The sequence below is a fragment of the Aethalodelphis obliquidens genome, unplaced genomic scaffold (assembly GCF_003676395.1).
Source record: "Aethalodelphis obliquidens isolate GAN/ISIS:26980383/991018 unplaced genomic scaffold, ASM367639v1 scaffold1, whole genome shotgun sequence".
Lineage (NCBI taxonomy): Eukaryota > Metazoa > Chordata > Mammalia > Artiodactyla > Delphinidae > Aethalodelphis > Aethalodelphis obliquidens.
In genome coordinates, this window is record NW_020837945.1 from 49,291,349 (window position 1) to 49,319,228 (window position 27,880).

General features: G+C 37.8%; 1 protein-coding gene and 1 long non-coding RNA gene across 5 annotated transcripts in view; both read left to right on the top strand.

The window, feature by feature from the left end:
• Positions 1-27,880, top strand: part of LOC113619196 (uncharacterized) — a 111,506-nt gene that overhangs the window by 48,695 nt on the left and 34,931 nt on the right. The window lies entirely within an intron of this gene.
• LOC113619191 (tetratricopeptide repeat protein 8-like) lies at positions 18,177-20,223 on the top strand. The gene is given in 3 exon segments (XM_027103972.1): positions 18,177-18,376; positions 18,412-19,629; positions 19,632-20,223. Coding segments are annotated over 3 exon segments (1,596 nt in total). The 5' UTR covers positions 18,177-18,247; the 3' UTR covers positions 19,881-20,223.

Consider the following 27,880-nt stretch of genomic DNA (forward strand, 5'->3'; position numbering starts at 1 on the left):
CTGGCCAGTATGTCTCTGGTCCACATGGCTGTAGCTGGGGTGTCTGAGGCTAGAGGATTCACTTCTAAGGAGGCTTTTTCCTCAGATGTTTGGAGTCTCTGTGTACCTTGGCCTCTCTCTCTCTCTCCCTCTCCGTGACATCTCGTTGTTCAGGGACTCTATAGTTGGCTTGTTTTCTCATAGCATGGTCATCTCAGGGTAGATGTCTCAAGCTGCTTATTTGACAGCTGGTATCTCTCAAACAAGAGTTCCAGGAAAGAGGTTTCTGAGAGGTCCGTTCTGAGAGGTGCATTCTGAGAGGTCTAGGTAACAGTTGCAAGGCTTCTTACAACTTAGCTTTGAAAGTTACAGAATATCTGTTTTTTTTTTTTTTTTTTTTTTTTTTTTGTGGTACGCAGGCCTCTCACTGCTGTGGCCTCTCCCGTTGTGGAGCACAGGCTCCGGACGCGCAGGCCCAGCGGCCATGGCTCACGGGCCCAGCCGCTCCGTGGCATGTGGGATCCTCCCGGACCGGGGCACGAACGCATGTCCCCTGCATCGGCAGGCGGACTCTCAACCACTGCGCCACCAGGGAAGCCCTGTATTTTTTTTTTAATATTTATTTGGCTGCATCGGGTCTTAGTAGTGGCATGCAGGATCTTTCTTTCTTTCTTCCTTCCTTCCTTCCTTCCTTCCTTCCTTCCTTCCTTCCTTCCTTCCTTCCTTCCTTTCCTTCCTTCCTTCCTTCCTTCCTTCTTTCTTTCTTTCTTTCTTTCTTTCTTTCTTTCTTTCTTTCTTTCTTTCTTTCCTGCTGCATTGGGTATTCGTTGCTGCATGCGGGCTTTTCTCTAGTTGTGGCGAGCAGGTGATACTCTTCGTTGTGGTGCACAGGCTTCTCATTGCAGTGGCTTCTCTTGTTGTGGAGTATGAGCTCTAGGCACACGGGCTTCAGTAGTTGTGGCACGTGGGCTCAGTAGTTGTGGCTTGTGGGCCCTAGAGCGCAGACTCAGTAGTTGTGGCGCATGGGCTTATTTGCTCTGCGGCATATGGGATCTTCCCAGACCAGGGCTCGAACCCATGTCTCCTGCATTGGCAGGTGAATTCTTAACCACTGCACCACCAGGGTAGCCCAGCATGCAGGATCTTTAGTTGTGACATGTGAACTCTTAGTTGTGGCATGGGAACTCTTAGTTGCAGCATGCGGGATCTAGTTCCAGTGACTGAACCCAGGCCCCCTGCATTGGGAGTGTGGAGTCTTAGCCACTGGACCACCAGGGAATTCCCCAGAATGTCTATATTTTTATTGGTAAGTAAGTCACTAAGGCTCAGCCTGGATCCAAGGGAAAGGAGGAACACATTCTACCTCTTGATGGTGGGGATGGCATGTGCATAAAGGGAAGAGAGGAATTGATGGTGGCCACATTTGAGACAAACTACCACAGTCTCATTGAGAGTCCTGTAACAGGAAGTTAGGGTTGACCTGTTGTTGGCAGATAGGAGATTTGGCAGTAGCAATAGCTAGATCAACTTTGGTAAGTGGGAGCCCATGGTTTTCATCTCATGCATAGCCTCCATTTCTGCCACCATGGCTACCTTTCCATGCGCCCAATGCAAGGGATGGCCAATGAAGAAGCTGACGTTATGTCTACTATCAAATAATTTTATCTACTTGTGTGCTTAGTGCTTTTTCTGTCATAGATTCTCTTTAGGGATTATATGCAATACAATACCTTCAGACTTTGAATCCATTTCCATATGTCCATCCACATGCTCCTACTATAGATTTTCTTGACCCCAGTCTTCCAGTATTTCTCCTTCCAAAATCTTGATCAGTTGTACTAAGATATTCCCTAGTGACCACATTCCCCCCACCCCCTTTTTTTAATCTCAAACAGATGTGCCACCCAAAGCTTGGCCCAATTGGAGGATTTCCTCTCACTGTTCTCTTTCAGAATCACCCTTGAATAGGAATATAATTTGGCCACTGTCTACTTAGGCTTACACCCACATACTGAGCTGACCAATCCATGGACCAAGCTTAATCATTTTTCCCTTCATGAGTATTAGTCAGTATTCACCAGAGAAACAGAACCGATAGAGGAGATCTATATCTATATCTATATCTATATCTATGTCTATATCTATGTCATCTCTATCTCTATATCTATAATGTATATGTATACCTGTATATATACATAAATATATGTATAAATATATATACATAAATTTATTATAAAGAATTGGCTTATGCTATTATTGAGGCTGGCAAATCCAAAATATATAGAACCAATGTTCCATTTTGAGTCAAGAGGCCAGAAATTTCTGTAGAACCAGGAAGAACAGATGTCTCGGTTTGAAGGCCATCAGGCAGGAGAATTCTCATATTCAGGGGAGGATCAACCTTTTGTTCTATTCAGATCTTCAACTGATTGCATGAGGCCCACCCACATTCTGGATGGCAATCTGTTTTACTCAGTCTACCAATTTTTTTTTTGATAGGTAAGAACTAGATTTATTGAGAGAGATATGCACTCCATAGAGTGTGGGCCATCTCAGAAGGTGAGAAGCCTACCAATTTAAATGTTAATCTCATCCAAAAACACCTTCATAGAAACACGCAGAATAATATTTGCTCAAATATCTGGGCACCCTGTGGTCCAGTCAAGTTGCCACATAAATTAACCATCATGGTGAGCTAGTTATAAAGTAACTGCTATGTGGCTGTATGTGTGAGCTGGTGCAATAGTGGTGGGTGACAATGACATGCAGATCTAGCTACCTGCTCATGGAGTTTACTTGAACCCTCAGTCCCTGTTCATGCTCAACCTCAGATGTTCCACTTGCATCTCATGATGGCCTGCTGCTGGGCCCTCGGGCCTTATTATGATTTTGTGGGTCTGACAGCTTATGATCAGCAGTTCTGGACAGTGGTGCACTTGATGTTCCAGGAACAAGCTCTCCATCTCTACCATAGTTCAGTAGAACAGCAGAATTTGTTGTTTGTAAGATGTACAATTCTCCACTGCAGGGGTAGGGCCTTGCTCTCTCGCTAGTGCTGTCACAAAGTTCACACAACATCTTTTCCCACTCCTTAGACCTCCAGTGCAATAGTGACTACTGGTCATATGATTCAAGAAGCAGGGCCCCTTGCACCACAACCTGGGCCTGCTTGCTTTCTCTTTCCTGCTTTGGACTCCATAGAAAATGGGTAATGTCCCAGGTATGGGATATCCTTTCAGAACTCGAACAAGCTGGTTTTGTGTTGTACTTATTGATGAGAGATACAAAGTAAAATAATCGATCCTTTACTTTGGAGGAAATGTCCAGCATGCTCTAGACTATTAAGCCCCTAAAAATTTAATTGATATGACAGCTCCCTGAGTATTTGTAGAATTTATCTCCCACTTTCTTATGTCCTGAGGGATGCCCAGGTGGCCCAGGCAAATGTATTTGGTTAAAAACTATTGTTATCTATTCTAAGTGAATGTGAACTGTTTCTGATTTTTTTTGATAAGATTGGATAATAATGCATTTGCCAGATCAATTGTCCCAACAACATTTATGGAATATTCCTTAATTTTACTACTTATTAAAATGTAACTTCATATATGCATGAGTGATTGGGAATTGCTACTTTGGTCCACTGATCTATTTGCCTATATTGGTGCCAGGGCCACACTTCTTTGGGTTTTGTAACATTATATTATGCTTTGATACTTTGTAAGGCATGCTTTTCCACACCATTTATATATCTTAAAGTTTTTAAAGTTATTTTTGCAAATTTACTCTTCCATAAACACTTTGAGGTTAGTTTGTGAAGTTTCATAAAAGAAAGCTATAATGGAACTTTCGTTGGGATTAAACTAGATTTATAGATTTTGCTGTTGAATAAATGATTTGAGAGAATATGAATGCATAAAAGTGAAAAGGGTAAGAGGAAGTTTGAGTCATAGACACACATAATTTTTGATAGACATAAATAGGCAAAACCCCCTCTTGAAATAAATGTCCTAAAACTCAGTAGTCAGATTTTTTTTTTTTTTCTGATGGGAATGTTTTTCATGAGCTACAGACTACATTTCCAGAATATTGAGGAATTTTCTTAATGCACTGTTTCTGTTCTTTTGTTTTTTGTTTTTCATTCTATAATTGATTGAAAGTTCATGTAGGAGATCCAGGAACAAAATGTATAGCAGACATTGTGATGAGTTGCTCAAATTCCCCCACTTTGGGAGTGAATTCTTATCAGCTTGTTAGCTGGAAGTGCTGGCAGCAAACACTCCTCAGATGTCAGCCCACTCTGAGGTAAATGCCTCATCAGAAGGGTCACTTCTCCCCCAAGCATTCTGCTTTCCCGGGGCAGCCCATAATTGAGTGTAAAGGCCTGTAATGTAAACACCCTCTCACCCCAATGTGGGACAATCCTTGTGTCAGAACTCCCCGTGGTTGGCTGAGGCTTTCGTTGAGACTTTATTGTAGTATAACAATCATAGAGAAGATGCACAAAAAGAGTATATAGATGGGATTAATAGATACACACTATTATATATAAATAGAATAACAACAAGAACCTACTGTATAGCACAGGGAACTAAATTCAGTATCTTGTAATAATCTATAATGGAAAAGAATCTGAAAAAGAATTTATATATATATATATATATATATATATATATACATACATACATACATACACATATACATAACTGAATCACTTTGCTGTGCACCTGAAACATTATAAATCAACTATACTTCAAATAAAAAAAAGTATATAGATGAATGTTATCGCAAAGTAAACACACCTGGTAGCTTTACCAGTAGCCCTAAGCCCTCCTCATGTCCCGTCTCCAGCAAATACTCCTTATTCCTCTCCAAAGTTAGCCACTACTCTGACTTCTAACATCAAAGCTTAGTTTGAAGTATGACTTTCATATCATGAAATTTGCTGATATTAAGCATACGGTTCAATAGAATTTGACAAACGCATTTACCTATGTAACCCACAACTCTGTCAAGATACAGAGTATTTTCATCACCCCGGGAAAATGCCTTATGTCCCTTCTCAGTCCACCCTTACTCCCAGAAGCGACTACTGTTCTGCTTTCTATCACCATAGATTAGATTTGCCTGTTCTAGAAATTCATATAAATAGAAGCATATACTATGTGTTTTTTGGTGTGTGTGTGTCTAGCTTCTTTTCATTTATCATAGTGTTTTTGGGATTCTTTCTTGCTGTTGTGTGTATTAGTAGTTTATTCCTTTTTGTGACTGAGTAGCATGCTGTTGTATGAATATATCATATTTTGTTTATATACTTTCCTGTTGGACATCTGAACTGTTTTCAGTTTTTGGCTATAATTAATAAAACTGCTCTAAACAGTTTTGTACAAGTGTTTTTGTGGACCTAGTTTTCATATCTCTTGGATAAATACCTAGGAATGAAACTGCTGAGTCATAGGGTGAATGTATGTTTAACTTTTTAAGAAATTGCCAGTTTTCTGTGTTACACATACACCTGTAATATATGAGAGTTCTGGTTGCTCTATGTACTTGATAATATTTGGTATTATGAGTCTTTTTCATTTTATCCATTCTAGTGGGTATATAGTGGTAATCACTGGGGTTTTAACTTGCATTTCCCTGATGACTAATGAAGTTAAACATTTTTCATATGCTTATTGCCATGCCTATATCTTCTTTTGTGAACTGTCTTTTTAAAAATTGAAATATAGTTGATTTACAATGTTTCAGGTATACAGGAAAGTGATACAGTTACACACACACACATAATACACATATATATACATATATATATTCTTTTTCATATTCTTTTCCATTATAGGTTGTTACAAGGTATTGAATATAGTTCCCTGTGCTATACAGTAGATCCTTGTTGGTTATCTATTTTATTTATAGTAGTGAGTATCTGTTAATCCCTAGTTCCTAATTTATCCCTTCCTTCCGTTTCCTTTTTCCTAACCATAAGTTTGTTTTCTATGTCTGTGAACCTATTTCTGTTTTGTAAATAAGTTCACTTGTATCATTTTTTAGATTGCACATATAAGTGATATCATATGATATTTGTCTTTCTCTGTCTGACTTACTTCACTTAGTATGAAGATCTCTAGGTCCATCCATGTTGCTGGAAAATGGCATTATTTCATCCTATTTTATGGCTGAGTAATATTCCATTGTATATATATATCTCACATCTTCTTTATCCATTCATTTGTCGATGGACACTTAGGTTGCTTCCATGTCTTGGCTATTGTAAATAGTACTGCTATGACATTGGGGCACATGTATCTTTTCAAATTAGAGTTTTAATCTTTCCTGGATATATGCCCAGGAGTGGGATTGCTGGATCATACAGTAGCTCTGTTTCTAGTTTTTAAAGGAATCTCCATACTGTTTTTCATAGTGGTAACATCAATTTACATTCTCATGTAAAGAGTACAAGGGTACCCTTTTCTCCACACCCTCTTCAGCATTTGTTATTTGTAGACTTTTCGATGATGGCCATTCTGACCACTGTGAGGTGATACCTCATTGTAGTTCTGATTTGCATTTCTCTAATAATTAGTGATGCTGAGCATATTTTCATGTGCTTTTTGGCCATCTGTATGTCTTCTTTGGAGAACTGTCTATTTAGATCTTCTGCCCATTTTTTGATTGGGTTTTTTTTTTAATATTGAGCTGTATAAGCTGCTTGTATATTTTGGAAATTAATCCCTTGTGAGTCACATCATTTGCAAATATTTTCTTCCATTCTGTAGGTTGTTTTTTTGTTTTGTTTATAGCTTCCTTTGCTGTACAAAAGCTTTTAAGTTTAGTTAGGTCCCATTTGTTTATTTTTGTTTTTATTTCCTTTGCTTTAGGAGAAAGATCCAAAAAAATATTACTACAATTTATGCCAAAGAGTGTTCTGCCTATGTTTTCCTCTAGGAGTTTTATGGTTTCCGGTCTTACATCTAGGTCTTTAATCCATATTGAGTTTACTTTTGTATATGGTGTTAGAGAATGTTCTAATTTTATGTTTTTACATGTAGCTGCCTGATTTTCCCAGAACCACTTATTGAAGAGACTGTCTTTTCTCCATTGTATATTCTTGCTTCCTTTGTTGTAGATTACTTGAGTGGGTTAATTTCTGGGCTCCATATTCTGTTCCATTGATCTATATGTCTGTTTTTGTGCCAAATGATTAGTTTATTTTTAAAATGAGTCTTATGTAGAGTAAGTCCTCCAATACTGGCTTTTTTCAAGATTATTTTAGATATTCTAAGTCTTTTGCATATCTATGTAAGTTTTCGTGTCATACTGTCAATTCCTACAAAGAAGTATGCCAAAATTTTTATTGCAATTGCACTGAATCAATAGATCATTTTGAAGAGAACTGATATTTTAACAACATTGAGTCTTCTAATCTGTGAACATGGTATGGTATATCCTTCCATCTCTTTAGGACTGATCTTCTTTAATTTCTCTTGGCAATATTTTGAAGCTTTTATGTGTGGCAGTCTCCCATAGCTTTTGCTAAATTTCTCTTAGTAGTTTGTGATTGAAAAAATTATTTTCCAGTTGTTCATTGCTAGAATATATAAAAATACAACTGAGGCTTTGGATCAACTCTGCAACTGTTACCAGAAAACTGGTTTATCTCTTGGAGGGTGTCAAGCCAAAAAACACAACAAAGCCAAAGATGGGGAGAAAGTGATGCCAAAAACTCGGCCTCTGTGCACTGGTGCTGAATTGAATCTCGGAGACGGAGTTTTGGGTGAAGTAGAAAAGAATAGCTTTATTGTTTTGCCAGGCAAAGGGGGAAACAGCGGACTCATGCCCTCAAAACCGTGTGTCCCAACCCAGGGGGATTTGGTAAGGAATTTTATAGCAATGGTTCAAGGGTGGGGTTGCCAATAAGGATCAGGGTGTGTACAGGGCCTGCACTCCTTTAATGTGTCCTTAGGTGGTTTCCTGATGAGCTTCTGTTGTTCTCAATGTTATCAAACTGTGACGTTCTCTCTGGAATGAAGAATGTTCATCAAGTAGTTAACATTGTCCATTTTGATGGGGGTTTAGTTCTGCAGAAGACCTCAAAGATATTGTTATGTGTATTCCTTGAGGTGGAACCAGGACACCACTGCCTCAAGGCTACACTATTGTTTTTTGACTGTTCCTGCCTTGTCTCTGCATCCCCACCCTTCCCTGATTAGCAAATGTTTGAACCTGCCCTTTGGAACTCAGGGAAGGTCATGGAGGCTGAAGCCTATTCCCTACAAACAAGAATCAGGGGACCCAGAAAGGCTTCCATGTTCAGGAGCCCCACAGGGTCCTACTTGGTTTCAAAGGGAAGATTTATTACTACTTGTAGCAAGTAAGGAGAACACTGGGGATCTTTCCCAAAGCAGTGTCTCCCTGAACAGCAAGATTGGAGAAGTTTTAAGCTAAGGGAACATGCATATTCATGAAGGGGCTTGGGTGGTTGACAGAGTCCAAGCTTTAGTTGATTCAAGTCAGAAGGCTCAGAAAAGGTCAACATCATCATTATTATTTTTTTAAAAATCTGTATTCTTGAGGGAAGTTTGTCTGTAATTTTATCTCCTTAAATAGTGCTTGTTTTATTTTATTAGAATTATGCCTGTCTTCATGTGATGACTTGGAAATTGTTCCTTCCCTCCTCTAGTTTTTGAAAGAAGTTTTATAGAATTGGCATTATTTCCTTATTAAATGTTTGATAGAATTCACCATCAAAGCTATTGGGCCCTAGCAGTTTTTAAATTAAAAATTTGATATTAAAAAATCCCAGATATAAGGCTATTCAGATTTTCTATTTGTTTTGTCATTTGTTTAAAAATATTTTGCTTTTTAAAAAATTTCTCTTTTATTTTTTGGCCATACTACATGGTGTGTGGGATCTTAATTCCCCAACCAGGGTTCAAACACATGCCCCCTATAATGGAAGGGCAGAGTCCTAACTACTGGACCACCAATGAATTCCCTTGTTTTGTCAGTTTTGATAAGTTATGTCATTGTGTCCTACCCGCCTCTTGATGGTGATGTTCTTGGCTGGGAGTGCCTGAGGCACTCACCCTGCCCTACAGAACCCTCCCCTACCCTCACTCACAGAACACTCCCCTCACCCTCACCAGTATTGTGGCTGGGCCAATGTTGTTGGGCTGGCCCTTATGGTTCTTATTAGGACTGCAGGATGCACTTCAGCAAGAAATGATCAGGGAACTTTTAAGAATAAGATTTATTACTCACAGGTCCTGGCGGGTACACAACATGCCTGAGGGCCACACAGCAAGGCCTTGGAGAAAGAGAAAGAGAGAGGAAACCTGGAGATCTGCCTCTATTAGAGTCTGAGAGTAAGATGTCTAGGGCTTTGTGAGTTCACTCTTTATTGGTGAATTTAAAGCATAAGAGTGGGAATTAGGGAAAGGCAGGGGTCACTAAAGTGGTCAGTTATCTAGGCTACCTAGGGCTTTATAAAAGGGGAATTTCATCAGTAGGAGTAGCCTAGTTTCTTATCTAGTTATTTTGCTCTGTCATACAGCTGGCAATATGTTTATTTGTGATAGATATCTTTGAAATGGATGCCTCAGCAATGAAAAGCTTAATGTCAGGCACTTAACATTACAATTAAAAACTTAATGTCAGGCATGTACACAACACATGTTTTTCAAGAAATGTGTGTATTTCATGTAAGTTGTTATACATATTGGCAAAATGTTGTTCAAAATAACAACTTGTTGGACTTCCCTAGTAGAGCAGTGGTTAAGAATCTGCCTGCCAATGCAGGGGACACGGGTTTGAGCCCCGGTCTGGGAAGATCCCACATGCCGTGGAGCAACTAATCCCGTGTGCCACAACTGCTGAGCCCACGCACCGAGAGCCTGTACTCCACAGCAAGAGAAGCCACTGCAATGAGAAGCCTGTGCACCACAACGAAGAGTAGCCCCCACTTGCCACAACTAGAGAAAACCTGCACACATCAACGAAGACCCAATGCAGCCAAAAATAAATATAAATAATTTATTAAAAACCCCTAAATTCTTATTATTTTTAATATCTGTAGGATCTGTAATAAGGAACCTTCTTTCTTTTCTAATATTTGGAGATTTTATCTTCTTTCTTTTTCTTAATTTCTCTTGCTAGAGATTTATCAGTTTTATTAATCTTTAAAAAGACTCTTGACCTTATTAATTTTTTCTATTATTCTGCATTTTCTGCTTTGTTTTCTGTTCTTGTTTTTACTTCTTTTCTTCTAGATACTTTGAATTTTATTTTCTCTTTCTTTTCCTTTAAACTAGCTTCTTAAGGTAGAAACATAGATTTTTTTAAAAAAAATTTTAATTTAATTTTATTTATTTATTTTTTATACAGCAGTTTCTTATTAGTTGTCTATTTTATATATATTAGTGTATATATGTCACTCCCAATCTCCCAATTCACCCCACCACCACCACCACCCCTCACGTTCCCCTCTTGGTGTCCATACATTTGTTCTCTACATCTATGTCTCTATTTCTGCCTTGGAAACTGGTTCATCTGTACCATTTTTCTAGATTCCACATATATGCGTTAATATATGATATTTGTTTTTCTCTTTCTGACTTCACTCTGTATGACAGAGTCTAGGTCCATCCATGTCTCTATAAATGACTCAATTTCATTTCTTTTTATGACTAATACTCCACTGTATATATGTACCACATCTTCTTTATCCATTCGTCTGTTGATGGGCATTTAGGTTGCTTCCGTGACCTGGCTATTGTAAATAGTGCTGCAATGAACATTGGAGTGCATGTGTCTTTTTGAATTATGGTTTTCTCTGGGTATATGCCCTGTAGTGAGATTGCTGGGTCATATGGTAATTCTATTTTTAGTTTCTTAAGGAACCTCCATAATGTTCTCCATAGTGGCTGTATCAATATACATTCCCACCAACAGTGCAAGAGGGTTCCCTTTTCTCCACACCCTCTCCAGCATTTTTTGTTTGTAGATTTTCTGATGATGGCCATTCTAACTGGTGTGAGGTGATACCTCAGTGCAGTTTTGATTTGCATTTCTCTAATAATTAGTGACATTGAGCAGCTTTTCATGTGCCTCTTGACCATCTGTATGTCTTCTTTGGAGAGATGTCTATTTAGGTCTTCTGCCCATTTTTTGATTGGGTTATTTGTTTTTTCAATATTGAGCTGCATGAGTTATTTATATATTTTAGAGATTAATCCTTTGTCCGTTGATTCATTTGCAAATATTTTCTCCCATTCTGAGGGTTGTCTTTTCGTTTTGTTAATAGTTTCCTTTGTTGTGCAAAAGATTTTAAGTTTCATTAGGTCCCATTTGTTTATTTTTGTTTTTATTTCCATTACATTAGGAGGTCCGTCAAAAAAGATCTTGCTGAGATTAATGTCAAAGAGTGTTTTTCCTATGTTTTCCTCAAAGAGTTTTATAGTGTCCAGTCTTACATTTAGGTTTTTAATCCATTTTGAGTTTATTTTTGTGTATGGTGTTAGGGAGTGTTCCAACTTCATTCTTCTACATGTAGCTGTGCAGTTTTCCCAGCACCACTTATTGAAGAGACTGTCTTTTCTCCATTATAAATCCTTGCCTCCTTTGTCATAGATTAATTGACCACAGGTGTGTTGGTTTATCTCTGGGCTTTCTATCGTGTTCCATTAATCTATATTTCTGTTTTTGTGCCAGTACCATATTGTCTTGATTACTGTGGCTTTGTAGTATAGTCAGAAGTCAGGGAGTCTCATTCCTCCAGCTCCGTTTTTTTCCCTAAAGACTGCTTTGGCTATTTGGGGTCTTTTATGTCTCCAAAGAAATTTTAAGATTTTTTGTTCTAGTTCTGTAAAAAATGTCACTAGTAATTTGATAGGGATTTCATTGAATCTGTAGATTGCTTTGGGCAGTATGGTAATTTTCACAATATTGATTCTTCCAATCCAAGAACATGGTATATCTCTCCATCTACTTGTGTCATCTTTGATTTCTTTCATCAGTCTCTTATAGCTTGTTGAGTACAGGTCTTTTACCTCCTTAGGTAGGTTTATTCCTAGGTATTTTCGTCTTTTTTGTTGCAATGGTGAATGGGATTGTTCCCTTAATTTCTCTTTATGATTTTTCATTGTTAGTGTATAGGAATGCAAGAGATTTCTGTGCATTAATTAATTAATTTTTTTGTGTGTGTGTGTGGTACATGGGCCTCTCACTGTTGTGACCTCTCCTGTCGCAGAGCACAGGCTCCGGATGTGTAGGTTCAGCGGCCATGACTCACAGGCCCAGCCGCTCCACGGCATGTGGGATCTTCCTGGACCGGGGCACAAACCCATGTCCCCTGCATTGGCAGGCGGACTCTCAACCACTGCGCCACCAGGGGAGCCCAAGTGCATTAATTTTGTATCCTGCAACTTTACCAAATTCATTGATTAGCTCTAGTAGTTTTCTGGTAGCATCTTTAGGATTCTCTATGTATAGTATCATATCATCTGCAAACAGTGACAGTTTTACTTCTTCTTTTCCAATTTCTCTTCCTTTTATTTCTTTTTCTTCTCTGATTGCCATGCCTAGGACTTCCACAACTATGTTGAATAATAGTGATGAGAGTGGACATCCTTGTCTTGTTCCTGATCTTAGAGGAAATGCTTTCAGTGTTTCACCATTGAGAATGATGTTTGCTGTGGGATTATCGTATATGGCCTTTATTATGTTGAGGTAGGTTCCCTCTATGCCCACTTTCTGGAGAGTTTTTATCATAAATGGTGTTGAATTTTGTCAAAAGCTTTTTCTGCATCTATTGAGATAATCATATGGTTTTTATTTTTCAATTTGTTAATATGGTGTATCACACTGATTGATTTGCGTATATTGTAGAATTCTTGCATCCTTGGGATAAATCCCACTTGGTCATGGTGTATGATCCTTTTAATGTGCTGTTGGATTCTGTTTGCTAGTATTGTGTTGGGGATATTTGTATCTATGTTCATCAGTGATATGGGTCTGTAATTTTCTTTTTTTGTAGTATCTCTGTCTGGTTTTGGTATCAGGGTGATGGTGGCCTGATAGAATGACTTTGGGAGTGTTCCTTCTTCTGCAATTTTTTGGAAGAGTTTGAGAAGGATGGTGTTAGCTCTTCTCTAAATGTTTGATAGAATTCATCTGTGAAGCCATCTGGTCTTGGACTTTTGTTTGCTGTAAGATTTTTAATCATAGTTTCAATTTCATTACTTGTGATTGGTCTGTTCATATTTTCTATTTCTTCCTGGTTCAGTCTGGAAGGTTATACCTTTCTAAGAATTTGTCCATTTCTTCTAGGTTGTCCATTTTACTGGCATAGAGTTGCTTGTAGTAATCTCTTATGATGCTTTGTATTTCTGCAATGTCCATTGTAACTTCTCCTTTTTCATTTCTAATTTTATTGATTTGAGTCCTCTCCCTCTTTTTCTTGATGAGTCTGGCTGAAGGTTTATCAATTTTGTTTATCTTCTCAAAGAACCAGTTTTTAGTTTTATTGATCTTTGCTATTGTTTCTATTTCATTTATTTCTCCTCTGATCTTTATGATTTCTTTCCTTCTACTACTTTGGGTTTTGTTTGTTCTTCTTTCTCTAGTTCCTTTAGATGTAAGGTTAGATTGCTTACTTGAGATTTTTCTTGTTTCTTGAGGTAGGATGCATTGCCATAAACTTCCCCCTTAGAAGTGCTTTTGCTGCATCCCATAGGTTTTGGATCATCGTCTTTTCGTTGTAATTTGTCTGTAGGTATTTTCTGATTTCCTCTTTGATTTCTTCAGTGATCTCTTGGTTATTTAGTAATGTATTGTTTATACTCCATGTGTTTGTGTTTTTTCATTTTTTTCCATGTAATTGATTTTTAATCTCATAGTGTTGCAGTCAGAAAAAATACTTGATATGATTTCAATTTTCTTAAATTTACTGAGGCTTGATTTGTGACCCAAGATGTGATCTATCCTGGATAATGTTCCATGTGCACTTGAGAAGAAAGTGTATTCTGTTGCTTTTGGATGGAATGTCCTATAAATATCAATTAAATCTGTGTGGTCTATTGTGTCATTTAAAGCTTGTGTTTCTCTAATTTTCTGTCTGGATGATCTGTCCATTCATGTAAGTGAGGTGTTAAAGTCTTCCACTACTATTATGTTACTGTTGATTTCCTCTTTTATAGCTGTTAGCAGTTGCCTTATGTATTGAGGTGCTCCTATGTTGGGTGCATATATATTTATAATTGTTATATCTTCTTCTTGGATTGATCCCTTGGTCATTATGTAGTGTCCTTCCTTTTCTCTTGTAATATTTTTATTTTAAAGTCTATTTTATCTGATATGAGTATTGCTACTCCAGCTTTCTTTTGATTTTTATATGCTATCAAAATCTTTTTCCATCCCCTCACTTTCAGTCTGTATGTGTCCTTAGGTGTGAAGTTGGTCTCTTGTAGACAGCATATATATGGGTCTTGTTTTTGTATCTATTCAGTGAGCCCGTGTCTTTTGGTTGGAGCATTTAATCCATTCACATTTAAGGTAAATATCAATATATATATTTTATGACCATTTTCTTAATTGTTGTGGGTTTCTTTGTGTCGGTCCTTTTCTTCTCTTGTGTTTCCCACTTAGAGAAGTTCCTTTAGCATTTGTTGTAGAGCTGGTTTAGTGGTGCTGAATTCTCTTAGCTTTTGCTTTTCTGTAAAGCTTTTGAATTCTCCATCAAAACTGAATGAGATCCTAGCTGGCTAGAGTAATCTTGGTTGTAGGTTCTTCCCTTTCATCACTTTAGATATATCGTGCTGCTCACTTCTGGCTTGTAGAGTTTCTGCTGAGAATTCAGCTGTTAACCTTATGGGAGTTCCCTTGTATGCTATTTGTCATTTTTCCCTTGTTGCTTTCAATAATTTTTCTTTGTCTTTAATTTTTGTTAATTTGATTACTATATGTCTCAGCATGCTTCTCCTTGGGTTTATCCTGCCTGGGACTCACTGCACTTCCTGGACTTGGGTGGCTATTTCCTTTCCCATGTTAGGGAGGTTTTCGACTATAATCAATATTCAATTGTTTCAAATATTTTCAAATATTCAAATATTTTCTTGGGCCCTTTCTCTCTGTCTTCTCCTTCTGGGACCCCTGTAATGAGAATGTTGTTGCATTTAATGTTGTCCCAGAGGTATCTTAGGCTGTCTTCATTTCTTTTCATTCTTTTTTCTTTATTCTGTTCCATGGCAGTGATTTCCCCCATTCTGTCTTCCAGGTCACTTACCTGTTCCTCTGCCTCAGTTATTCTCTATTATTTCCTTCTAGTGTATTTTTCATTTCAGTTTTTGTATAGTTCATCTATGTTTGTTCTTAATTTTTCTAGCTCTTTGTTAAACATTTCTTGCATCTCCTTGATCTTTGCTTCCATTCTTTTTCCAAGGTCCTGGATCATCTTCACTATCATTCTGAATTCTTTTTCTAGAAGGTTGTCTATCTTCACTTCATTTAGTTGTTTTTCTGGGGTTTTATCTTGTTCCTTCATCTGGTTCATAGTCCTCTGAATTTTCATTTTGTCTGTCTTTCTGTGAATGTGGTTTTCATTCCACAGGCTGCAGAATTGTAGTTCTTCTTGCTTCTGCTGTCTGCCCTCTGGTGGATGAGGCTATCTAAGAGGCTTGTTCAAGCTTCCCAATGAGAGGGACTGGTAGAGCTGGGTGTTGCTCTGGTGGGCAGAGCTCAGTAAAACTTTAATCCACTTGTTTGCTGATGGGTGGGGCTGGGTTCCCTCCCTGTTGGTTGTTTGACCTGAGGTGATCCAGCACTGAAGCCTACCCGGCTCTTTGGTGGGGCTAATGGCAGACTCTTGGAGGGCTCATGCCAAGGAGTATTTCCCTGAACTTCTGCTGCCAGTGTCCTTGTCCCTATGGTGAGCCAAGCCACCCCCTGCCTCTGCAGGAGACCCTCCAACACTAGCAGGTAGGTCTGGTTCAGTCTCCTATGGAGTTACTGCTCCTTCCCTCAGGTCCTGATGCACACACTACTTTGTGTGTGGCCTCCAAGGGTGGACTCTCTGTTTCCCCAAGTCCTGTTGAAATCCTGCAATCAAATCCCACTAACCTTCAAAGTCTGATTCTCTAGGAATTCCTACTCCCGCTGCCAGACCCCCAGGTTGGGAAGCCTGAATTGGGGCTCAGTACTTTCAGTCCCTTTGGTGTACCTCTGTGGTATAAGTGTTCTCCATTTTGTGAGTCACCCACCCAGTGGTTGTGAGATTTGATATTATTGTGATTGGGCCCCTCCTTCCATCTCATTGCAACTTCTCCTTTGTCTTTGGATGTGGGGTATCATTTTTGGTGAGTTCCAGCATCTTCTTGTTGATGATTGTTCAGTAGTCAGTTGTGATTCCAGTGCTCTCCCAAGAGGGAGTGAGTGTATGTCCTTCTACTCCGCCATCTTGAACCAATCTCTGAAACACAGATTTTTATACCTTTCTTCTTTTCTAAATAGGAACTGAAAATACTAGCAAACAGAATCCAACAGCACATTAAAAGGACCATACACCATGATCAAGTGGGGTTTATCCCAGGAATGCAAGGAATTTTCAATATACGGAAAACAATCAAGTGATAAACCATATTAAAAAATTGAAGGAGAAAAACCATATGATTATCTCAATAGATGCAGAAAAAGCATTTGATAAAAATCAACACCCATTTATGATAAAAACCCTCCAGAAAGTAGGCATAGAGGGAACTTACCTCACCATAAAAGAGGCCATACATGACAAACCCACAGCCAAAATCGTTCTCAATGGTGAAAAATGGAAACCATTTCCTCTAGGATCAGGAACAAGACAAGGTTGTCTACTCTCACCAGTATAATTCAACATAGTTTTGGAAGTTTTTGCCACAGCAATCAGAAAAGAAAAAGAAAAAAAGGAATCGAAATCAGAAAAGATGAAGTAAGACTGTCACTGTTTGCAAATGACATGATACTTTACATAGGGAATCCTAAAGATGCTACCAGAAAACTACCAGAGCTAATCAATGAATTTGGTAAAGTAGCAGGATACAAAATTAATGCACAGAAGTCTCTTGCATTCCTATACATTAATGATGAAAAATCTGAAAGAGAAATTAAGGAAACACTTCCATTTACCACGGCAACAAAAAGAATAAAATACCTAGGAATAAACCTACCTAAGGAGACAAAAGACCTATATGCAGAAAACTATAAGACACGGATGAAAGAAATCAAAGATGATACAAACAGATGGAGGGATATATCATGTTCTTGGATTGGAAGAATCAACATTGTGAAAATGACTATACTGCCCAAAGCAATCTACAGATTCAATGCAATCCTTATCAAACCACAAATGGCATTTTTCACAGAAGTAGAACAAAAAATTTCACAATTTGTATGGAAACACAAAAGACCTTGAATAGCCAAAGCAATCTGGAGAAGGAAAAATGGAGCTGGAGGAATCAGGCTTCCGGACTTCAGACTATAGTACAAAGCACAGTAATCAAGACAGTATGGTACTGGCACAAAAACAGAACTATAGATTAATGGAGCAGGATAGAAAGCCCAGAGATAAACCCACGCACATATGGCCACCTTAATTTTGATAAAAGAGGCAAGCATATACAATGGAGAAAGAACAGCCTCTTCAATAAATGGTGCTGGGAAAACTTGACAGCTACATGTAAAAGAATGAAATTAGAACACTCCATAACACTATACACAAAAATAAACTCAAAATGGATTAAAGACCTAAATGTAAGGCCAGACACTATCAAACTCTTAGAGGAAAACATAGGCAGAACACTCTATGACATAAATCACAGCAAGATCCTTTTTGACCCATCTCCTAGAGAAATGGAAATAAAAACAAAAATAAACAAATGGGACCTAATGAAACTTCAAAGCTTTTGCACAGCAAAGGAAACCATAAACAAGACGAAAAGACAGGCCTCAGAATGGGAGGAAATATTTGCAAATGAAGCAACCGACAAAGGATTAATCTCCAAAATGTACAAGCAGCTCATGCAGCTCAATAACAGAAAAACAAACAACCCAATCCAAAAATGGGCAGAAGACCTAAATAGACATTTCTCCAAAGAAGATATACAGATTGCCAACAAGCACATGAAGGGATGCTCAACATCACTAATCAGAGAAATGCAAATCAAAACTACAATGAGCTGCTCCTTGCCCCCCGCCCTCCCTGTGCTGGGCCCTGGTCTTTCGCGGCTGGTTCCCGGCTGCCATGGGCTTGGAGATGGAGCCGTTGCTCCTGGCCTGGAGCTATTTTAGGCACAGGAATTTCCAGCTCTGGGCAGATCTGTGCATGCAGATGCTGGAGAAGTCCCCTTATGACCAGATTGAGCATACTGAGGCACATGGTGAAGTAATGTGTACAAAGTTACAAAGCTGGCAGCCTGGATTTTAAAAGCACGAGCACTAGATGAAGTGGTGTACATAGATGAAATTGACGTAGATCAGGAAGGAATTGCAGAAATGATACTGAACAAAAATACTATTGCTCACATTCCATGTCCTGGAACATCTCTGAAACTCCCTGGAACTAACCAGACAGGAGGGCCTAGTCCAGCTGTCAGGCTAATCACTGAAGCTGAAATACCCATTATAGGTTTCCTTAGACCCAGCACACAAAGTGGAAGGCCAGGAACTATGGAATAGGCCATTAGAACACCCAGCACTGCCTACACAGCTTGCCCTATCACCAGCTCATCTGGAAGATTTTTTAGGCTGGGAATGGCTTCCATGCTTACAAGTCCTGATGGACCTTTTATAAATTTATCTAGACTGAATTTAACAAAGTATGCCCAGAAACCTAAATTGGCAAAGGCTTTGTTTGAGTATATCTTTCATCATGAAAATGATGTTAAGACTGTTGTGGATTTGGCTGCCCTTTCCACAGAGCATTCTCAGTACAAGGACTGGTGATGGAAAGTGCAGATTGGAGAATGTTACTACAGGTTAGGAATGTATCTTGAAGCAGAAAAACAATTTAAATCAGCCCTGAAGCAGCAGGAAATGGTAGATACTTTTCTCTACTTGGCAAAAGTTTACATCTCATTGAATCAACCTGTGACTGCTTTAAATCTTTTCAAACAAGGCTTAGATAAGTTTCCAGGAGAAGTAACCCTACTTTGTGGAATTGCCAGGATCTATGAGGAAATGAACAATATTTTATCAGCCACTGAATACTACAACGAGGTTTTGAAACAGGACAACACTCAGGTGGAAGCCATTGCATGCATTGGCAGCAACCATTTTTATTCTGATCAACCAGAAGTAGCTCTCTGGTTTTACAGGCGATTCCTGCAGATGGGTGTTTATAACTGCCAGCTTTTCAACAACCTGGGGCTCTGTTGCTTCTATGCCCAGCAGTATGATATGACTCTGACCTCATTTGAACATGCCTTTTCTCTGGCTGAAAATGAAGAGGAGGTAGCTGAGGTCTGGCACAACTTGGGACATGTAGCTGTGGGAATAGGAGATACGAATCTGGCCCATCAGTGCTTCAAGCTGGGTCTGGTTAACAACAATAACCATGCAGAGACCTACAACAACCTGACCATGCTGGAGATGCAGAAGGGCCATGTCGAACACGCAAGAGCACTGCACAGTTGCAAGCTGCTTCATCCTTAGCACCCCACATGTATGAGCTGCATTTTAATTTTGCAACAGTATCTGATAAGATGGGAGATCTACAGAGGAGCTATATTGCTGCTCAGAAGTCTGAAGCAGCATTTCCAGATCACCTGGGCACTTAACACTTTATTAAGCAGTTAAAGCAGCATTTTGCCATGCTGCGATTTTTCCTCGGACTAAAGATATTCTTATGGAGGGACATTATGCAAGGAAAACAGTAGCGTATATATATGTGTAGTACAAACATGTGCTTGATATTAGTGAAGGTGACATAAGGGAAATTAAACCAGGATATTTAAAACTTTATAATAATAACTTTATAAGATAATGTTTTAAAAGAAAGGATTTAAGCATTTGTAAACAGATTATGAAATCTACCACATTATATGGTAGATGTTTGTTTATAATGTTTATAAAACACTTTCATGAATTGACTCAAATTTTATAAATTCACATTTTTAATGTCCTTTATCTGACCATTAGCTATCATGTAGCTTAAAGGGTCTGAAATCTGCCTTTAAAATTGCACTTTTAGGACTAAAAGTGTATATATACTTATCCTTGGTAGAGACTTTAGAGATTAAAAATTGTACTTAAAGCTATTTTTTATCAAATGCTTTGTGAGATACTCTACATTTTCTTATATGTTTTAAAATAAATGTGTATAAAACACCAAAAAAAATTACAATGAGGTATCACCTCATACCAGTCAGAATAGCCATCATCAAAAAATGTACAAACAATAAATGCTGGCGAGGGTGTGGAGAAAAGGGAATTGTCTTGCACTTTTGGTGGGAATGAAAATCGATACAGCCACTATGGAGAACAGTAGGGAGGTTCCTTAAAAAACTAAAAATAGAACTACCATACAACCCAGCAATCCCACTACTGGGCATATACACTGAGAAGACCATAATTCAAAAAGAGTCATGTACCACAATGTTCATTGCAGCTCTGTTTAAAATACCCAGGACATGGAGGCAACCTAACTGTCCATCGACAGATGAATAGATAAAGAAGATGTGGCACATATATACAATGGAATATTAGTCAGCCATAAAAAGAAATAAAAATGAGTTATTTGTAGTGAGGTGGCTGGATCTAGAGTCTGTCATACAGAGTGAAGTAAGTCAGAAAGAGAAAAACAAATACCATATGCTAACACATATATATGGAATCTTAAAAAAAAAAAGGTTCTGAAGAACCTAGGAGCAGGACAGGAATAAAGACGCAGATGTAGAGAATGGACTTGAGGACACGGGGAGGGGGAAGTGTAAGCTGGGATGAAGTGCAAGAGTGGCATGGACATATATACACTACCAAGTGTAAAATAGCTAGTGGGAAGCAGCCACATAGCACAGGGAGATCAGCTCGGTGTTCTGTGACCACCTAGAGGGGTGGGACAGGGAGCGTGGGAGGGAGATGCAAGAGGGAGGAGATATGGGGATATATGCATATGTATAGCTGATTCACTTTATTATACTCCAATAAAGATGTTAAAAAATATAGGAACTGAAAACAGCACATTTAATTTTTTTAACATGTTTATTGGAGTAAAATTGCTTTACAGTGGTGTGTTAGTTTCTGCTTTATAACAAAGTTAATCAGCTATATGTATACATATATCCCCATATCTCTTCCCTCTTGCATCTCCCTCCCACCCTCCCTGTCCCACCCCTCTAGGTGGTCAGAGAACACCAAGCTGATCTCCCTGTGCAGTGTAGCTGCATCCCACTAGCTATCTTATTTTATATTTTGTAGTGTATATATGTCCATGCCACTCTCTCACTTCGTTCCAGCTTACCCTTCCCCCTCCCTGTGTCCGCAAGTCCATTCTCCATGTCTGCGTCTTTATTCCTGTCCTGCCCCTAGGTTCTTCCAAACCATTTTTATTTTTTATTACATTCCATATATATGTGTTAGCATATGGTATTTGTTTTTCTCTTTCTGACTTACTTCACTCTGTATGACAGACTCTAGGTCCAACCACCTCACTACAAATAACTTAATTTTGTTATTTTTTACGGCTGAGTAATATTCCATTGTACATATGCGCCACATCTTCTTTATTCATTCATCTGTCGATGGACACTTAGGTTGCTACCATGTCCTGGCTATTTTAAACAGAGCTGCAGTGAACATTGTGGTACATGACTCATTTTGAATTAGGGTTTTCTCAGGGTATATGCCCAGTAGTGGGATTGCTGGATCATATGGTAGTTCTACTTTCAGTTTTTTAAGGAACCTCCATACTGTTCTCCATAGCGGCTGTATTAATTTACATTCCCACCTACAGTGCAAGAGGGTTCCCTTTTCTCCACACCCTCTCCAGCATTTATTATTTGTAGATTTGTAGATTTTTTGATGATGACCATTCTGACTAGTGTGAGTGATACTGTAGTTTTGATTTGCATTTCTCTAATGATTAGTGATGTTGAGCATCTTTTCATGTGTTTGTTGGCAATCTGTATATCTTCTTTGGAGAAGTGTCTCTTTAGGTCTTCTGCCCATTTTTGGATTGGGTTGTTTGTCTTTTTGATATGGAGCTCCATGTACTGCTTGTAAATTGTGGAGATTAATCCTTTGTCAGTTGTTTCATTTGAAAATATTTTCTCCCATTCTGAGGGTTGTCTTTTGGTGTTGTTTATGGTTTCCTTTGCTGTGCAAAAACTTTGAAGTTTCATTAGGTCCCATTTGTTTATTTTTGCTTTTATTTGCAACACTCTAGGAGGTGAGTCAAAAAGGACCTTGCTGTGATTTATATCATAGAGTGTTCTGCCTATGTTTTCCTCTAAGAGTTTGATAGTGTCTGGCCTTACATTTAAGTCTTTAATCCATTTTGAGTTTATTTTTGTGTATGGTGTTATGGAGTGTTCTAATTTCATTCTTTTACATGTAGCTGTCAAGTTTTCCCAGCACCACTTATTGAAGAGACTGTCTTTTCTCCTTTGTATATTCTTGCCTCTTTTATCAAAATTAAGGTGGCCATATGTGCGTGGGTTTATCTCTGGGCTTTCTATCCTGCTCCATTGATCTATATTTCTGCTTTTGTGCCAGTACCATACTGTCTTGCTTACTGTAGCTCTGTAGTATACTCTAAAGTCCGGGAGCCTGATTCCTCCAGCTCCATTTTTCTTTCTCAAGATTGCTTTCACTATTTGGGATCTTTTGTGTTTCCATACGAATTGTGAAATTTGTTGTTCTAGTTTTGTGAAAAATGTCATTGGTACTTTGATAGGGATTTTTTGAATCTGTAGATTGCTTTGGGTAGTATAGTCATTTTCACAATGTTGATTTTCCAATCCAAGTCATGGTATATCTCTCCATCTGTTTTTATCATCTTTAATTTCTTTCATCCGTGTCTTATAGTTTTCTGCATACAGGTCTTTTGTCTCCTTAGGTAGGTTTATTCCTAGGTATTTTATTGTTTTTGTTGCAGTGGTAAATGGGATTGTTTCCTTAATTTCTCTTTCAGATCTTGCATTGTTAGTGTGTAAGAATGCAGGAGGTTTCTGTGCATTAATTTTGTATCCTGCTACTTTACCAAATTCATTGATTAGCTCTAGTAGTTTTCTGGTAGCGTTTTTAGGATCTCTATGTGTAGTATCATGTCATCTGCAGTGACAGCTTTACTCCTTTTCTGATCTGGATTATTTTTGTTTCTTTTTCTTCTCTGATAGCTGTGGCTAAAACTTCCAAAACTATGTTAAATAAATAATAGTGGTGAGAGAGGACAACGTTGTCTTGTCCTGATCTTAGAAGAAATGGTTTCTGTTTTTCACCACTGGCAGCGATGATGGCTGTGGGTTTGTCATATATGGCCTTTATTACGTTGAGGTAAGTTCCCTCTATGCCTACTTTCTTGAGTGTTTTTATCATAAATGAATGTTGAAATTTGTTGAAAGCTTTTTCTACATCTATTGAGATGATCATATGGTTTTTCTGCTTCAGTTTGTTTATATGGTTTATCACATTGATTGATTTGCCTATATTGAGGAATCCTTGAATTCCTGGGATAAACTCCACTGGATCATGGTGTATGATCCTTTTAATGTGCTGTTGGATTCTGTTTGCTAGTATTTTGTTGAGGATTTTTGTATCTATGTTCATGAGTGATATTGGCCTGTAATTTTCTTTCTTTGTGCCATCTTTGTCTGGTTTTGGTATCAGAATGATGGTGGCCTCATCGAATGAGTTTGGGAGTGTTCCTCCTTCTGCTGTATTTTGGAAGAGTTTGAGAAGGATAGGTGTTAAGTCTTCTCTAAATGTTTGATAGAATTTGCTTGTGTAGCTATCTCATCCTGGGCTTTTGTTTGTTGGAAGATTTTTAATCACAGTCTCAATTTCAGTGCTTGTGATTGGTCTGTTATATTTTCTATTTCTTCCTGGTTCAGTCTCAGAAGGTTGTGCTTTCTAAGAATTTGTCCATTTCCTCCAGGTCGTCCATTTTATTGGTGTATATTTGCTTGTAGTAGTCTCTCATGATCCTTTGTATTTCTGCAGTGTCAGTTGTTACTTCTTTTTCATTTCTAATTCTTTTGATTTGAGTCATCTCCCTTGTTTTCTTGATGAGTCTGGCTAATGGTTTATCAATTTTCTTTATCTTCTCTAACAGCCAGCTTTTAGTTTTATTGATCTTTGCTATCATTTCCTTCATTTCTTTTTCATTTATTTCTGATCTGATCTCTATGATTTCTTTCCTTCTGCTAACTTTGGGTTTTCTTTTTTTTGTTCTGCTTTCTCTAATTCTTTACGTGTATGGTTAGGTTGTTTATTTGAGATGTTTCTTATTTCTTGAGGTAGGACTGTATTGCTCTAAACTTCCCTGTTAGAATTGCTTTTGCTGGATCCCATTGGTTTTGAGTTGTCATGTTTTCATTGTCATTTGTTTCTAGGTATTTTTTGATTTCCTCTTTGAGTACTTCAGTGATCTCTTGGTTATTTAGTAGTGTATAGGTTAACCTCCATGTTTTTGTATTTTTTACAGATTTTTTCCCTGTAATTGGAATCTGGTCTCATAGCGTTGTGGTCAGAAATGATACTTGATACGATTTCAATTTTCTTAAATGTACCAACGCTTGATTTGTGACCCAAGGTATGATCTATCCTGGAGAATGTTCTATGAGCACTTGAGAAGAAAGTGTCTTCTATTGTTTTTGTATGGAATATCCTATAAATATCAGTTAAGTCCATCTTGTTTATTGTATCATTGAAAGCTTGTGTTTCCTTATTTATTTTCATTTTGGATGATCTGTCCATTGGTGAATATGAGGTTTTAAAGTCCCCTATTATGATTGTGTTACTTTCTATTTCCCCTTTTATGGCTGTTAATATTTGCTTTATGTATTTTAATGCTCCTATATTGAGTGCATAAATTTTTACAACTGTTATGTCTTCTTCGTGGATTGAACCCTTGATCATTATGTCGTGTCCTTCTTTATCTCTTATAATAGTCTTTATTTTAAAGTCTATTTTGTCTGATATAAGAATTGCAACTCCAGCTTTTTTTGATTTCCATTTGCATGGAATATCTTTTTCCATCCCCTCACTTTCAGTCTGTATGTGTCCCAGGGCTGACGTGGGTCTCTTGTAGACAGCATATATATGGGTCTTGTTTTTTTCCATTCAGCCAGTCTATGACATTTGGTTGGAGCATTTAATCCATTTACATTTAAGGTAGTTATTGATATTTATGTTCCTATTACCATTTTCTTAATTTTTTTGGGTTTGTTATTGTAGGTGTTTTCCTTCTCGTGTGTTTCCTGCCTAAATAAGTTCCTTTAGCATTTGCTGTAAAACTGGTTTGGTGCTGCTGAATTTTCTTAGCTTTTGTTTGTCTGTAAAGTTTTTAATTTCTCCATGAAATCTGGATGAGATCCTTGCTGGATAGAGTAATCTTGGTTGTAGTTTTTTCCCTTTCATCACTTTAAATATGGTCTGCCACTCCTTTCTGGCTTGCAGAGTTTTTGCTGAAAGATCAGCTGTTAACCTAATGGGGATTCTCTTGTATGTTATTTGATGTTTTTCCCTTGCTGCTTTTAATATTTTTTCTTTAATTTAATTTTTGATAGTTTGATTAATATGTGTCTTGTGTTTCTCCTTGGATTTATCCTGTATGTGACTCTCTGTGCTTCCTGCACTTGATTAACTATTTCCTTTTCCATATTAGGGAAGTTTTCAACTATAATCTCTTCAAATACCTTCTTAGTCCCTTTCTTTTTCTCTTCTTCTTCTGGATCCCCTATAATTTGAATATTGGTGCATATAATATTGTTCCAGAGGTCTCTGGGACTGTTCTCAATTCTTTTTATTCTTTTTTCTTTATTCTGCTCTGTGGTAGTTTTTTCCATTATTTTCTCTTCTAGGTCATTTCTCTGTTCTTCATCAGTTATTCTGCTATTGATTTCTTCTAGAGAATTTTTAGTTTCATTTATTGTGTTATTCATCATTGTTTGTTTGCTCTTTAGTTCTTCTAGGTCCTTGTTAAACCTTTCTTGTATTTTCTCCATTCTATTTCCAAAATTTTGGATCATCTTTACTATCATTACTCTGAATTCTTTTTCAGATCAACTGCCTATTTCCTCTTTGTTTGTTTGGTCTGGTGGGTTTTTGCCTTGCTCCTTCATCTGCTGTGTGTTTATCTGTCTTCTCATTTTGCTTAACTTACTGTGTTTGGGGTCTCCTTTTCACAGGCTGCAGGTTGGTAGTTACCATTGTTTTTGATGTCTGCCCCCAGTGGTTAAGGTTGGTTCAGTGGGTTGTGTAGGCTTCCTGGTGGAGGGGACTGCTGCCTGTGTTCTGGTGGATGAGGCTGGATCTTATCTTTCTGGTGGGCAGGACCACATCTGTTGGTGTGTTTTGGAGTGTCTGTGACCTTATTATGATTTTAGGTAGCTCTCTGCTAATGGATGTGGTTGTGTTCCTGTCTTGCTAGTTGTTTGGTATAGGGTGTCCAGCAATGTAGCTTGCTGGTCATTGAGTGGAGCTGGGTCTTAGTGTTGAGATGGAGATCTCTGGGAGAGCTTTTGCTGTTTGATATTACGTGGAGCCACGAGTTGTCTGGTCGACCAATATCCTGAACTCGGCTCTCCCACCTCAGAGGCACAGGCCTCACACCTGGCTAGAGCACCAAGACCCTGTCAGCCACATTGCTCAGAAGGAAAGGCAGAAAAAATAAAGAGAGAAAGAAAAAATAAAATAAAGTGAAAAGTAAAAAAATTATTAAAAATTAAAGAAATTTAAAAGGTAATAAATAAAGAAAGAAAGAATGATAGAAGAGAGCAACCAAACCAAAAAACAAATCCACCAATGGTAACAAGCGCTAAAAACTATACTAAGAAAACAAAAAATCTGGACAGACAGAACCCTAGCACAAATGGTAAAAGCAATGCTATACAGAGAAAATCACACAAAAAGCATGCACTTACACACTCACAGAAAGAGAAAAAGGAAAAAAAAATCTTTAGGGAAGTCTAAGGTCTTCTGCTGGTGTTCAGTAGGTGTTCTGTAGGAGTTGTTCCATATGTAGATGTGTTTCTGATGTTTTTGTTGGGAGGAAGGTGATCTTCACGTCTTACTCCTCCACCATCTTGAAGGTCTCTGAAAACAGCACATTTTTAATTAAGTTTCTATCTATTTACTGTTAATATCATTAGAAATATGTTGGGTTTAACTCTATCACCTTGTGTTTGTTTTCTGTTTTCCTTTTATGCACCATTTTCTTCTTTCTCCTTTTCTATCTGTTCTTCTAAATTGAGTATATTTAGTATTCCATTTTGCCTCTGCTATTGACTTTAATTTATTACTGCTAACTTTCAAAAAATGTTCTTCTGCTTCACAAATTGTAAAAACCTTACAGTTTTCACTCCTGACTTTTTTGCTTTTTTATTATATATTTTATTTTTACATAGATAGTAAATGTTACAAGAGTATTATTTTTGTTTTTAACAATCAATATTCCTTTAAAGAGATTAAAAAATATGTATGAATAAGCTTTAAAAAGTCATATATTTTCTAAAGTATTTACTTTTTTTGTTTGTTTCTCATTCCTTCTTGCAGAACTGGATTTCCATCTGCAGTCATTTCCTTTCAGCTTAAGAAACTTCTTTTAGCATATCTTGTAATTCAGGTGTGCAGGTGAAACATTTTTTGTAGTTTTGTGTGTCAGAAATGTCTTTATTTCATTTTTGATGAATAGTTTTTCTGGTCATAGAATGCTAAA